Here is a 16,115-nt window from a genome sequence, read left to right on the forward strand (position 1 = left end):
AATTCAGTTATTTAGGAACACAGTGAAAAGATTAAGTATCTTTAACCATCTTAATTGTATCCATTCTTCTTTGTTTTAACAAATTTAGCGAAGGATACATATGGATATCTCAGTAGAGTGTAGTATAGTTAAGCTCTAAATTCTGGAATCAGGGAACTGAGATTTAAATTTGATCTTGATTTATTTTAGCTCTGGGGTGGTTTACTAACCTCTCTAAATCCTAGTATCTTAAAGTATAAAATGAGGCTCATAACAGATGCTCATAGGATTGTGAGATTGAATGAGATGATCTGTATAAACCATTTCATAGTACCTGGTATATAACAGTTTATCAGTAAATGTTATATTAAAGTCATAATAAAAGCTATTATTATTATACTTTGCTGAAAGAAACATTTAAGGAATAAATTGTGTAGATATGTTTGTATATTCCTCCCAGCAAAAAAGATTGCTGGGAGAAATATCAATAACCTCAGATATGCAGATGACACCACCCTTATGGCAGAAAGTGAAGAAGAACTAAGGAGCCTCTTGATGAAAGTGAAAGAGGAGAGGAAAAAAGTTGGTTTAAAGCTCAACATTCAGAAAACTAAGATCATGACCTCCAGTCCCATCACTTCATGGCAAATAGATGGTGAAACAGTGGAAACAGTGTCAGGCTTTATTTTGGGGGGCTCCAAAATCACTGCAGATGGTGACTGCAGCCTTGAAATTAAAAGACGCTTAATCCTTGGAAGGAAAGTTATGACCAACCTAGACAGCATATTAAAAAGCAGAGATATTACTTTGCCAGCAAAAGTCTGTCTAGTCAAGGCTGTGGTTTTTCCAGTAGTCATGTGAGGATGTGAGAGTTGGACTATAAAGAAAGCTGAGCGCCAAAGAATTGATGCTTTTGGATTATGGTGTTGGAGAAGACTCTTGAGAGTCCTTTGGACTACAAGGAGATCCAACCTTTCCATCCTAAAGGTAATCAGTCCTGAATATTCATTGGAAGGACTGATGTTGAAACTCCAGTACTTTGGCCACCTGATGCGAAGAACTGACTTATTTGATGGAAAAGATTGAAGGCGGGAGAAGGGGACGACAGGATGAGATGGTTGGATGGCATCATCGACTCAATGGACATGAATTTGGGTAAACTCTGGGAGTTGGTGATGGACAGGAAAGCCTGGCTTGCTGCAGTCCAGGAGTTGCAAGAAGTTGGACATGACTGAGTAACTGAACTGAACGGATGTTTGTGTAAAGTTAATTGTGGTGTTCTCTAAAGCATCTATGGTAGAAATACATTGCTTACAAAATTTTTGAGTTGTCATTGCTACATTGAAAGTGAAGACTACACTTTTATAAGAATATGCACTTTGGAGTTTGAACATCCTGGAACTACATCCTGACTCCACTATGTTCTGCTCATAAATTTGGAGAAGATGCTTTCTTTTTTATAATCTGCTTTATTGAGGTATAATTTACAAATGATGAAAGTCCCAAGTTTTATGTTTACAATATGATGAGTTTTGACAAAAGTATACAGTAGTGTCACTCCCACTGTAGTCATGATATAAAACGTTTTCATCATTGGGTGAATGTCTTCTCTCTGAAGCCCAGTTTCCTCAGTTGTAAAATGAGGATAAAACCTAGCAACCTGGAGTGGTTATAAACATACAGGCTAATACTTGTTTATATTAGTGGGCCCAGAGAAGACGTCACTGATATTCTTACCATACTCATTGTTTTTTCTTTCTCTTCTAGCTTCTGAAAGTTCTGCTGAAGACAGTGAGCAAGAGGATGAAACAAGTATCCAAGACTTAGATAATCATGGCAAGGAAGAATCTAAGATTGATCATTTGACCCACAACAGAAATGATCTTACATCCAAAGAGGAACAGAACAGTTCATCTTTGCTTGAAGAAAACAAAGTCCACGCAGATTTGGTAGTAGCCAAACCCTTGTCGAAATCTCCAGAAAGCTTAAGAAAAGATATGGAAGCATTATCTGAAGATACTGATTATGAAGAAGATGATGAAGTCACAAAAAAGAGAAAGGATGTCAAAAAGGACACTGCTGATAAATCTTCAAAGCCACCAGTGAAACGTGGTAAAAGAAGGTACTGCAATACTGAGGAGTGTTTAAAAAGCGGCTCCCCTAGTAAAAAGGAGGATAAAGCCAAGAACAAAGAAACCCTTTGCATAGAAAATAGTAGCAATAGCTCCTCAGATGAGGACGAAGAAGAGAAGTCCAAAGCCAAGGTGACACCCACTAAGAAGTACAATGGTTTGGAGGAGAAAAGAAAGTCTCTACGGACAACTGGTTTCTATTCAGGATTTTCAGAAGTGGCCGAAAAAAGGATAAAACTTTTAAATAACTCTGATGAAAGACTTCAGAACAGCAGAGCAAAAGATCGAAAAGATGTCTGGTCAAGTATTCAGGGTCAGTGGCCTAAAAAAACGCTGAAGGAGCTTTTCTCAGACTCTGACACTGAGGCCGCCGCCTCCCCACCCCATCCAGCCGCAGAAGAGGGGCCGGCTGAGGGGTCCCTGCAGACTGTGGCCGAGGAGGAGAGCTGCTCCAACACCGATCTGGTTGCCCCTCCCTCGGCCGGTGCAGAGGGCAAGCTCACTGAGGAGAAGCCAGTGGAGGTCAGTGACAAAAAGTCAGAATTTCCGAGTAGCGGCAGCAATTCAGTGCTCAATACCCCTCCCACGACACCCGAGTCCCCTTCCTCAGTCACCGTGACGGAAGCCAGTCGGCAGCCACCTTCTGTAACAGTGTCAGAGCCGCTGGCCCCAAACCACGAAGAAGTCCGCAGCATCAAGAGTGAGACTGACAGCACAATCGAAGTGGACAGTGTTGCTGGGGAGCTCCAGGACCTGCAGTCAGAAGGGAACAGCTCACCCACGGGCTTTGATGCCAGTGTGAGCTCGAGCAGCAGCAATCAGCCTGAGGCAGAGCATCCTGAGAAAGGTGAGGCCATAGGCCCCAGTGTCGTGGTTTAAGATTTTTCCCCCCCTTACAGTTTCAGGGGTTTCATGTCCCTCATTACAACATGAGGTGTTCACGTGGAGTACTTGTGTGAACATGGTGAAAATGGCAATGTGAAAGGTAATCTGGGTAATGGAGGGTGGGATGCATTTACCAGCTTGAGAATTGAGTGTTTTTTCCACTTCAGCCACCAGTGACGTTTCACAGTGGACCAGATCATGTGCTTTTTAATAGAAAATACACCCAGGCCCAAATCCAGACCTGTTTGAAAGCTCATTATATACTGGTTGACTGCCTGGCATGAGCAGCTTAGATATATGTCTGTAACATTGTTTTTGCAGTTGTCCCACGCATTTTCTCACTAACATTCTGATTTACTGATGGACTTGTCCACTCATAGCCAGAGTGCTCTATGTAGGGGTTTGGAGCACCCACCTGTCCATGCCCGTCTCTCCTCAGCCATGTCAGACTGATGCTCGAGCCTGACTGTCGTGTGAGGGTTTGTAATGGCATTTGGTGCTTCCTTGGTTGCCTAGCTTCCAGTTTGAAGGACCAGTGTCTATGCTGTACTTCCCTAAAGTCTTAGTGCCTTTCTGTTGGTGCCATAGGTGTACTTCTGACATCATTCTTCTCATAAACCACTTCATTCAGGTGTCTTTAAATCAGTATACTGTAAGCTGACACTTGGCTTTGAAACACACTTTTCCAGTGTGAAGCACCAGGGTATGTATGTTATATAACATACCAGATTTTATTATACTGATTTCAGGTTTTTAGGTAAACTTAAAGAGATACAGTCTAGACCAAGTTAGTTAGCTTTAAGTTTTCTCTCATAAACCTTTTTTTTCCCCTATTTCTCATTTCCCTGAGATATAATTGACATAACTATCACACAAATAATTTTGTCTTAAAACATTTTTCAAAAAATATTAAGTAAAAAAGATAAGTGCAATAGATTTCAATGATCTTTCTTTTTTTATTTAAACATTTACACACGTAGCTAGTGTGATTATGTTTGTGTGTCATACTGTCTCCCGGAATTGAATTATCCAGGCATAAATATCCTCAAAATGAAAGAAGCATTTATTGCAGCTGATTAGAGAAGCTTTCAATATAATATAATGAACTTTTAATCATAATTCTGAAGAGGTTGCATCCTCACCATGCTCCTCATATCTTATGGAAAGATTGAGATATGTTTTCGACAAGAAATATGATAGCTTGTCTTCTGATAGACTATGTCAATATTGCCCTTTTGAATCTTAATCTTGACTGGGTTAAAAAGGAAGCAATTTGAGAACTTCATTTAGGGTATATCTGTCTTATCAAATCAAAGCATATTACAGAATTTTTAGAATTTGTATCTCTTTAAAAATCAATTCTTAAGCACCTGTTTCATATGGCTCCTTTTGTCTGCACAAGGAGTAAATTTGTCTCCAGATATTGAAGACCTGACTTTATATTAAAAGTAAAAATGTAAGTTTTACAATTTAGATTTAAGATTGCCTTCCAGGTTAGCCTACAGTAAGCTTTTTCTTGGAGACGAAAGTTTCAGAATTAAACTCTTTTGGAGAGAAATTTGGCGATTATTGTTAAGATTCTGTACTTTAATATAGATAATATCTAAATCACTTTCTTTATGGTTCACCTTGTTATATTAAAATAGCCTTAGGAAAAGTTATCAATTAGATGTAACCCATTAAAAAAACAACTAAAAAGTTGCAAACAAAACATTTAAAATAGCTTGTTCCATTTTTTTTACCAACAAAGTCATGTCTTGTATATGTTACCGTTGTAACAGGATTAAGAAACATTTTTTCTAACAAACATGGCATAATTTTATCATAGTATTGATTGTACTGTCATTATATTAATAGTATCTGACACTGCAGTGGAATAGAGATAAGACTTTGTAATAATCTCAGGAAAAAGATTACTATATATATAGTCTGAGAAACAATACATATAATTACAAAGCTAGAAACACAGCAGATGCTGAGGATCCTATTAGAAGTAGAGAGACTGTAGTTAGAAGTAGCAGTTAATCATTGAAGCCTGGGCATCAGGGAAGGTAGGACTTGGGCTAATCCTTGAGGAAGAGGGAGCCTTTATAATAGTTTGGAATGACTTCCTACCAAGAAGTAGTTTTGTAGAGCTCCTGTGCTGGATTTGTACGTGGTGTACATTTTAACCACTGCCCAGGAAGGACGTGCACACTTGCCTGGTTTCTGTGTGTGTTTATTTGTGGTTGTGCCGGGTCTTTGTTGCTGCGCAGGCTTCTCTCCAGGTGCGGTCAGCAGGGCCGCTCTTGGTTGCGCTATGCAGGCTTCTCATTTCAGTGGCTTCTCTTGTTGCCCAGCCTGGATTCCAGGGCACGAGGGCCTCGGTAGTTGCGACTCCAGGAGTCTAGAGCGTGGGCTCAGTAGTTGTGGCACACAGGCTTAGTTGTTCTGAGGCATGTAGGATCTTCCCAGATCAGGGATAGAACCCATGTCTCTTGCATTGGCAGGCAGATTCTTTACCACTCAGCCACCAGGGAAGTGCTTTATTTGCTTCTTGACAAAACTCTAGTTTTATTGTGTGTAATAAATCAGTTCATTAATGACTTTTAAAAATTCTAATAATTTCTATGATAACTTATAAATCTCAACATGTATAGTTTCAGAATTGGTCTATTCTTCTAAAATGTGGAATGAATTTATACCTGGGGACAAGCTTGATTTTATTTTGTGTTACTTAATAGTTTTCTTTTCCCCATCAAAGCCTGTACAGGTCAGAAAAGAGTGAAGGAAGCTCAGGGAGGAGGAAATTCATCAAAAAAGCAGAAACGAAGCCATAAATCTACAGTGGTAAACAACAAGAAGAAGGGAAAAGGCAGTAAGTGTGAGACCTCTGACTTTTAAATGTAAAGATAATGGTGGATGTGGTTTTTTCTCCCTTTAAGAAAAGGGTATTTAGGATATGGGATAGGTAATGTTTTGATTGTTGTCTCTACCCCTCCAAAAATCACACAGAAGTCTCTTGACTGTAGGTAGATTCTAGGATTGAGCAGTTTGCTGTTATTCAGCAGTGGTATTGATTGCTGATGAATGATCAGGTAATCTTTTTAAAAAATAATAGTATAATATAAACACCAACATTTTTGTTAATGTGCAAATTCTTTTGCATTATATATATTATATATTATGAAATGCTTGAATTATATATTCTTTTTATTACAGTGAAACTGATTGCTTTGTAATCCTTTCAGGCAAAGTCAGCCTAGAAGAGAACAATCAAGATAGCTTTAGAGCTGTAATTCCGATAGCTGCAGCCTACTATCTTTATCTTCGATATCCTGAACTGTGTATTCAAGAGCAGCTCTAAGAATACTTGGGTTAAATATGTTCTAACTAATGACTTTAGCAGTGATTCTTGCTTATCAGTCTACAGGAATATATATATTGTATTTCTCCTGAGAGCTGCACGTTTTTTCTCTCTCTCGTAGACAAAGTACGAAGCAGAAAATATGTAAAGAATTTTTTTTCAGGTGCCCCACACTGACCTCCTGCTGCTCTTCCAGGAGATTCCTGCCACCTCCACTGCCTGACCTTTGCTATCGGCCGGCTTGGCTGCACTTCAGTGCAGAAAAGGGTTTTGCGGCCAGCTCCCCGCGGTTCTGCTGAGCCCATATGACTTCCAGGCGGTGAATATGGCATCCTTCGGGGCCCCGGGCGGCTGTGTTCAGCGAGGCCATGAAAGCCGAGCTGAGGCAGACCACTGCATCCGAGTGGGGCCAAGCCTTGGGTGGCTGAGCTAGGAGTTGCCTGGGGTTCCAGAGCAGCAGTGGGGGGACTGGGGAGGGATTCTTTTAAGACATGTACGAAAGAGTGGTGAAGTTTCTTTACTCCCTAACACCACAGTGGGGAGGAGTTGTTGTGTCTTTCCTTTCTGGAATACTTTTCAGTTTTTTAGAGTTTAACTATATTTTTTAGAGGGTAGCTATTGTTAGTGAAGAATTGATAAAAGAAAATGGATAAATTTGAATGCCAGATTGATGCCACATTTGAAGTAACTGAAAGGATATTCAAGACTGTTTTTTAATTACACTGTAGTGTTTTTATCTTTTAAGACTTTTAAATGACATTCTCCAAGAGGGCTCATTTTCAACAAGTCAGTTGACATATTCATATAATTTTGAGCTATAGCAGTTGATCATATATTCTTCCACTTTAATTATTGGACTTATATCTTGGTAAATCAGAATGAGGAAACAGTTCTCTGAGACTAATTTAGTCAAATGAATTAACTCTCATAGAATCTACAGTAATGCTTTGTATCCAGAAAGAGGTAATTTATGGAAATAGCAGTTCCATCACCTATTCACATGTCAAGATGTTAAAGATTTCCATTCTGGTACTGAGGCTTTGGGCTTCCCAGGTGACACAGTGATAAAGAACCCGTCTACCAATGCAGGAGATAACAGAGACACAGGTTCGATCCCTGGATTGGGAAGATGCCTCGAAGTAGGAAATGGCCACCCACACCAGTATTGTTGCCTGGGAAATTCCATGTACAGGGGAGCCTGGCAGGCTACAGTCCCTAAAGTCACAGAGAGTCGGACACGACTGAGCGCGTGTGCGCGCGTGCATGCACACACACTCACTCTATCTCACACACTCACATGCACACTTGCACACACTTTGTTGAGGTTTTAATCAACAAAGGCAGATGTAACATTATTGCATAGACTTCTGAATTCTTCATAAATTACTGAATATATTTATCAGGGTAAAACCTATGATTTATTTTAGTCAACAGGTTATGATACAGGAGTTTCTCAAGAAATCATTGTATATATTAAAATTTAGAATTTATTTTCAAAGAATTCTTTATTGAATGTAATGATTGTGCATCATTGATTTGACCAGAGAAGTAGGACAGTATTCCATGTACACTATTTAAAATATGAAATTAAAAAGTTTTCATATGATTCATTTTTAAAAATGCTGTATTCTACTGTCTATCTATATATATTTTAATGTAGTAGAGTTAAAAGCTATTTAAATAATTACCACATTTTTGGCACTCTACCAGATATAATGAAAGATTGAGTATTTTTTAAAAATACATTATTGGCGATTCAGGTAAGAAGAGTTTTTGTTTTCCTTAACTGATGTGCTGCTGTGTTTATACTTGATGATTTTCCAAGTTTTTAGGCAGGGTCTGTAAAGCAAGTTGTTTACTGTAGTAGTGAACTGAAATGGTTAATTTTTAAATTGTCCACTAAAATCTGTAACAGATTATGGTTGCTTTTCTGTTTACTAATGCTTAAAAAATTTTTTTTTTTTTCAGCAAATAGTAGTGATAGTGAAGAACTTTCTGCTGGTGAAAGTGTAACTAAGACTCAGCCCATCAAATCAGTTTCCACTGGGATGAAGGCTCATGGTACCAAATCTCCTGCTAGGACGCAGTCTCCAGGAAAATGCGGAAAGAATGGCGATAAAGATCCTGACCTCAAGGAACCCAGTAATCGATTACCCAAAGTTTACAAATGGAGTTTTCAGATGTGTAAGTGGCATATGCTAAGTCAGAGGTGAAGCAATAGAACCTTCTTCCCAGTACTTTTTTTTCACCTTGTTGGTTATCCATTTTAAATATAGCAGTGTGTACATGTCCCCCAAATTCCCTAACTATCCCTTCCCACCATCCTTCTCCCACCAGCAACCATAAGATTGTTCTCTGTCAGTCTTTTTCTGTTTTATAAGTTCATTTGTCATCATTTTTTAGATTCCACATATAAATGATGTCATATGATATTTCCCCTTTGTCTGGCTTGCTTTACTCAGTATGTTAAGGCGTTTGAGGCACATAGCAACATTGACTAGATATTTCTGATATAATGTCAGAAATTTACTATAAAAAATCTAGTGTTGCTCTTGGGAAGTGGATTGTTTAGGGTTTACATGAGACAGAATTTACAATAAATTGCTAATTATTGAAGCTGATTAGTATATGTGACTCTGTTATACTACTCCTTGTACCTTTGTATACCTGAAAAATAGCCATTACAAGTTGTTTTGTTTTTTTTTTTTGCTTTTTAAAAAGAGACTACTTCAGAGTTTCTCATGCACGGAAATATTCTTAGGAGATTGAAAATTGCTTCAGAGCTTTTGAAAATTTTTCTAACAATTTCAGAGTTATGCATACTTATTAAAATATCAAAAAAAGAACAAAAAAGAAGATGAGAAAACATTTTGTTCAGAGTTGTAGCATTCAAAAATATATGCAGTTTAAACACTTTGGTGTCTTCCCAGTCTTATTTCTAAGTATAATTTTTAATGACGTACTATGGTGATGCTGCACACATATGTGGATTTTTTGGGGGGTGGGGCGCAAATGGGGAAATTTTAACATCCATGTTTATTTAGGGCATAAGGTCTTTAATTCTACACATTGACTCAAAAATTACCTTGCATGTATTAGTGCTGGGCAGTCTTAGGCTGGGGAGAAAACAACTTAGGCAAACAATATTTATAAGCCTTTTTCTAAAGTTTCTCTGTCTTGACCTCATTCTGTGACCACACTATATATTCTCTTATATATTAACATTTTGTTCACAAATGCATGCTAATGAAAGTTTTAAATTCACAGCGGACCTGGAAAATATGACAAGTGCTGAACGCATCACAATTCTTCAAGAAAAACTACAGGAAATCAGAAAACATTATCTATCATTAAAATCTGAAGTAGCTTCCATAGATCGGAGGAGAAAGCGTTTAAAGAAGAAAGAAAGAGAAAGTAAGTGTTTTTACCTTACTTTACCTAAACACAAAGGAATTTTGACTCAACAGTTGGGCTCATGTGAACTGTGTCTGTGACTTTTCAGGCAGTAACCGCTCTGGCTATTTTCTTCATCTATAAAATGGAAAAACTTTATCTAAAACAATTATCTCAAACCATAATTTTCATGGAGCTTACCATCTGCCTCCCCCCAAAAAACTAGTAATATGTCAGACAGTACAAAGCACTGTGAACAGAGTAGAGCAGTGGTAAGGCAGTGATCCGGTGGGTTGTGTTAGATTCGGAGTGGCTGTAACATTTTCATTGAACCCGAAGGACCAGAGGGCGCGAGAGAGGTTAAAATGAGAGGGAAGGGGGTTGTTTTAGTCTGACGGGGCTGCTGAAACAAAGCGCAGGCCTACTTCCAAGATGTCGGTTCGTTTCCGCACTGTCACAGAAGAGCAAATTTCACTACAACATGTGCCATAGGAATTTCTTTGGTTTTCTAGTGCATATGAAAGTTATATTTACACTGTACTGTAGTCTGTTAAGTGTGTGATAGCATCATGTCTCAAAGAATAATAAACATACCTCAGTTGAAAATACTTAATTGCTAAAAATGCTAGCTATCATCTGAACCTTCATTGTGATCATTTTGCTGGTGGAGGGTTTGCCTCGATATTGATGGGTGGTGATTGCTGAAGGTTAACGTGTCTGTGGCAGTTTCTTAACATTAGACTACATTGTAGTACTCGGAAGTTTACGCTACCAATTGACTTTTCCTTTCATGAACGATTTCTCTGCAATGTTGTTTGATGGCATATTACTCACAATAGAACCTCTTTCAGAATTGAAGTTAGTTTTCTCAAACCCTGCTGCTGTTCCATCAACTTAGGTTTTTGTTTTATTCTAAGTCCTTTGTTATTATTTTAGTAATCAAAAAGTTCACTGTCTTATAATATTGGGCATGGTTCTTGACATCCCAAAGCAATTGTGGTAGTAACATCAAAACTCACTGCTCCCACCACCATAACAAATATAATAACAATGAGAAAGTTTGCAATATTGTGAGAATTATCAAAATGCGACACATACACAAAGTGAGCGATACTGTTGGAAACAATGGTGCCGATAGACTTGCTGGTTGCAAGAGTGCTGAAAACCTTCAGTTTGTAAACAGCAGTATCTTTGAAGCACAGGGAAGCAAGCACAGTAAACTGAGGTAGGTGGACCACAGGCCCAGTTATCTTGGGAGATGGTTTGACTGTGTCTTTGGACAGCTAGCTACCTCCAATTCTAAGAATGGGTCCCAGAGGAAGAATATGTGACCACAAAGAAGTTTGTTATGGTAGTATTTATAGGAGCAGATAGAAATTATTAAATTGTATTCTCCAATAATATATTTAAATAAACACTTAAATTTTTATTTATAATGCTCTTAAGTATTCATTCGTTGTTGATAACAGCAAAAAGGAATTAAAATAGTTGCGGTTCATAAATATAATGGAAAACTATTCAGCTTTGAAAAGAAAAAGGTAAATCTGTATTTGTACTGATAAGGAACATCTCAGATTGCTAAGTGTAAAAATCTAGTTAGACTCTGTACTATGCTTCCACTTGCAATTTTAAAAACAAAGTTACTAGTGTCTTCATTTTAAATATGCATGTCATGTGTCTAGATTCTACTGATAAAATTCCTCTAGAATTGGGGTTGCAAACATTTTCTATAGAGACAGATAATAAATATTTTGGGCTTTGTGGACCTTGTAGTCTCTTTAGAACTACTGGACCCTATCATTGTATGTATGAAATCTGCTATAAGCTAGATCTAAACAAATAGGCATAGTTGTGTTCCAGTCAGATTTTCTTAACAACAAAAAAATAGGCAATAATTTACCAGTCCCTCTTGTGGGATTGTAAAGATGGTGACGCAGTTGGTAACTGTGGGGGTGACAGTGGGGAGGGGAATTTGGAAGACTAGGAGGGTCCTGAATCAGAGGAAGATTCACATTTCCCTCTTATCTCCCATCGCTGAGTGATTTTTTTTTAACCTTGTGCATATAAAGTTTTCAAATGCTGATTTATAGCACTGAGAGAATTTCTTTGAGGAAAATAATAATGTGTCATTTGCTTTGTAAACCAAGTGGAGTAAAAGGCAGTAGTTATGCTGTGATGTGCAGTAGTAGTAATTTTTCCCAAGTTCAGAAAGCAATTAGCCTTCCATCCTCATCGCCATTTAATTTCATAAGGAACTCCAGAAGCAGAAAGATATAGGAATTGGAAGGGGGAAAAGATTTGGGGATAGATTACAGATTTTCCTATTGAATTCCAAGATCTTTTTGACATTTGTTTCACTATTACTGAAAGTCTACCCTTTATTTTATTTCCACATCTCCGTGGACTGAGCCCAGTTTACTGTCCTTTAAACAGTGCAGGAACGTTCCCTGGTCCCTTCTTTGTTGTTACTTCCTGTAGTTTGGCAGTGTCTCCTTACCTGAGATGCACTAGATTTCCCTTTGTGTACATTATGGTATCATAAAAATCGACTGCTCTTGCAGGCTAAATGATTCTGGAGGCTCCAGCAGAACCTCGGTTTGGAGGACTAGTGTGTTACTTCCTTCTGCGGTCATTAAGCTCTTGGTTTCCCTTTCGCTCAGGTGCTGCTACATCCTCGTCGTCGTCGTCTCCTTCATCCAGCTCCATAACGGCTGCTGTTATGTTAACGTTAGCTGAACCGTCAATGTCCAGTGCATCACAGAATGGAATGTCAGTTGAGTGCAGGTGACAGCAGGACTTGCTAAGGCACTTTGCACTTAATGGCTGTTGAGGGCCACGTCTTTTTTTATACTGCACAGTGGCACAAAAAAAAAATCAGACAAGCACTATTTTATATTTAAAAATTGTTTCTTGACAAGCTGACTTGGCACTTAAGTGCACTTTTTTTATGAAGAAAAAGTACAATGGACTGCTTTTCCTCAAGCAATAATTGTTTCCAACTTGTCTGGGAATTGTGTGTCTGGTAACTTGAAGGCCTTCCACTGTGGCAAATGGAGGCTTTTCACTGCCTGTAGAGACAATACAGTAAGCGTAGTCATTGGGTGGCCAGAACATGTTAAGAAAACTTACTGTATATGTATTCCCTTGTATTTTGTTAAAGCTGGAACATTTGATATTTTTCCATTTATTTATGAAAAAATATGAACCTATTTTCATTTGTACAAGCTAATTGTTTTTTAAAGCAAGTCACCTTAGGGTGGCTTTAATTGTATAAGTCAAGCACATGTAATAAATTCAAAACCTGCAGTTAACAGGATGTTAGACATCAATCCTGATAACCAAATATTAAAGATTCTCTTTAAAAAAGACTGAACATGTTTACAGGTTTGAATTAGGCTAAAAGGTCTTGCAGTGGCTTTTCATGCCCCTTCAAATTGGAATGGAACTACTGTACTTTGCCATTTTTCTATAAATCAGTATTTTTTTTTAATTTTGATATAATACATTGTGTGAAAAAGAAAATGGCTAATAAACTGTATTAAATCTTAAACAATGTATAAAGATTGTACTTAGCCAGTTCAAAGTGTATATTTATTCATAATGAATTATAACAGTTATATTTTTGTGTTTTCTTGTAAATGTTTTTTTTTCCTTAAATACAGATAATTCATTTGTATTGCTTATTTTATTATGAGCTACAACAAGAGGACTTCAGGAACAAGTAAACTTTATTAGTATGGTTCAAGGCTGTTGCTACGAACTGTCTCAAAAGGATGGTTGTTATTTTAATTATAAATAGCTAATTGGGGTGGTAGGCCTATAAAAATTAAATGCCTTGTATAAAATCCAAAATGAACGCAAAATTGTTTTCACTTGTATTGACTTTATGTTGTATGATTCCAATCTCTGTTCTGTTTGGCACTTGTATTTAATTCTACACCTTTGTAAGACATTTGTATATTGCGGATGTGTTCATTCAAGCTATTTAATACCTGGCACTGTTCATATGCAGTACTTTACTGTACAGACTGTTTTACTGCTTTAATTGTAGTTCTGTGTACTTTTTTTGGGTGGAGCTGGCATGTTTTGTTTGTTTTCTGGCAATACGACATGTGAGAATTTCGAAGCGTTCTGTTGTAGATGCTAACGTGTCAGAATCCTTTACATTCAACTTTTCTAAGAAAAGCATTTTCAGTCTTGTAGTGTGTGCTTACAGTAACTAATTTTGTTGAAAATGGTTTCAAGTTATTCAAATTTGTACAGGACTGTAAAGATTTGTTGACAGCAAAACCTTGAAGAAAAGCTTATAGAATAAAAGCTATAAAGTATATATTAGGATCTGCAAACAATGAAGAATTATGTAATATATTGTACAAATGTAAGCAAAGGCTCTGAAATAAAATGCCATAGTTTGTGAATCCTTGATTTTGTTTCTAAAAGATTAAGTAATTTTAGTTCATTTCTGTATGATAACTGACTGAAACATACTTTTCCAGCATATGTGATCAGAAAGGATTATTTTTTTTTTAAAGGAGAATATTCTGCCTGCAGGAATTGAAAGTCCATTAACCAGATTTATGTACAGGAGTTCTTAAGCGTTCTTATATCTTTGCATACACTTTTCAGCTTGAGTCTGAACATGAATACTTATGACTTGGAGGTTTGTCTAAAGAAGAAAATCAAAAAAGCTTTTTCTTACAACACTTGAAACCATTACTAGCAGCTGTTTTTCCCTTCTCTTCTAATGTCAGTAGACCTTCGTGACTCCCTTAAGCGTTTAGTGTACTCTACCCCATTAATACACCTTGGAGTCATCTGGGCATTGTTAAAACAATAGCCAATACTCAGGGTCCACCCTCAAAAAGTCATACTTAATTGGTCTGGGATGATACCTGCATATTGATTTTTTTTTTTTTTTTTAAAGGTGGTAGACAGTGACTTTAATATGCATCTAGGTTGAGAACCACTATATTACTCCAAACCTTTAAAATCAGTAATTAGGATTTTTTGCCCCATTTAATGACCTTTCCACTAAGAGAAAATCCTTTCTTTAAAACAAAAAGAAACTTTTTTAAGGCCCCCAAATCCCAAATGTTTATTTTTGACTCACTTTTGTGATGACCCACAGAAGTTAGTTTAACATTTTAGGGATGAGTTTTTAAATCTATAGAACAATGCTTCTCAAAAATGAGATTCTGGAATACTAATCCCTGGTATTCCTGGAATTTCCCTGGAAATGCTCTGGGAATTTGTTATCAAATATATTTTGGAAATGCTTATATATAGCACATTCCCTTCTTAGAGCTTCAGTGCGTGTGCTTAACCACTCAGTCATGTCCACCTCTTTTAGACCCCATGGATTGTAGCCCTCCAGGGTCCTCTGTCCATGGGATTCTCCAGACAAGAAAACCGAAGTGTGTTGCCATTTCCTCCTCCAGGGCATCTTCCCAACCCAAGGATGGAACCCAGGTCTCTTGGGTCTCCTGCGTTAGCGGGTAGATTCTTTACTATTGTGCCACCTGGGAAGCCCTTAGAGCTATAATATTAGCATATTTTAAACTTTAGGAAAGTTTTTTCCTTAACTACTGTTTTTAGTTTTACCTGATCATGAAACCCTGTTTTTCAAGGAACTCCCAATATCATCTACTTGGTGTGTTAGAGAAAGAGTGCTCTAAAGGACAATGATGATCAGCTTTGGAATTGATGTTTTGTATGCGTGGGTTTTTCTGCCCTCTTGCTTGCCTGTTTCTTCCCAGCTTCTCCAGAGAGTTTGAGAATTTCATGGCATTTCTGGAATTTGACTTTTTTCCCACTGATCACCTAAACTACATTTTACCAAACTAGTTTACAATCTCAGATAAAGTTAAGATGCTACATTTTTTACAGTGTTCTCCAAAACCTTTTTTTCCTACTGAAATAACCTAAGGGTGAGATCTTGTTAATTTTAATAACCTGGGGAGATTAGGGATAGTGGAGCAGATTTCATGAAACCCCTATTGTTTTTTAAAAAATGTAATTTTTTAATGAAAAGAGCCCTTGTAAGTTTAAGAAACTATTCAAAGGCATTGGTGATCTCTAAATGGTTAAAAAAAAACACAGTTCTTAATAGCAGTGTGGATCATTTTTTAACTATCTCCAACCAATGTCTCTTTCATACCAAACCATTTTCCTTCTGAAGTGTGGGCTGCCTTTCATTCTTTGTTGAAATTCAAAAGGTCATTTCTCCACCTTTTGTCTAAACTTAAGCTACTATTTAGGGAATTTTGTCTAACATCGTATGATGGGTTTTTTATGTATAAGAGGTAACTTTCCCAGAGGAATAGTTTCATGATTTAATTGTGGAAGTAATACATACTTCTTGTTATTGTTTAGTTCCTAAG

General features: G+C 37.4%; 1 protein-coding gene across 15 annotated transcripts in view; it reads left to right on the forward strand.

Moving 5' to 3' along the window:
- ARID4B (AT-rich interaction domain 4B) overlaps positions 1-14,150 on the forward strand; it is a 134,597-nt gene extending 120,447 nt beyond the window's left edge. For 14 of the 15 annotated variants that reach the window (XM_065922271.1, XM_065922274.1, XM_065922280.1 and 11 more), the window contains 5 exons: positions 1,747-2,958; positions 5,740-5,853; positions 8,311-8,526; positions 9,610-9,756; positions 12,396-14,150. In XM_065922271.1, the coding sequence (XP_065778343.1) occupies positions 1,747-2,958; positions 5,740-5,853; positions 8,311-8,526; positions 9,610-9,756; positions 12,396-12,523 (1,817 nt within the window). In that variant the 3' untranslated portion in view covers positions 12,524-14,150. The other variant, XM_065922286.1, reaches the window with a different exon arrangement.
- Positions 14,151-16,115: the final 1,965 nt, after the last annotated feature.

The sequence above is a fragment of the Muntiacus reevesi genome, chromosome 2, assembly GCF_963930625.1.
Source record: "Muntiacus reevesi chromosome 2, mMunRee1.1, whole genome shotgun sequence".
NCBI classification, from domain to species: Eukaryota; Metazoa; Chordata; class Mammalia; order Artiodactyla; family Cervidae; genus Muntiacus; species Muntiacus reevesi.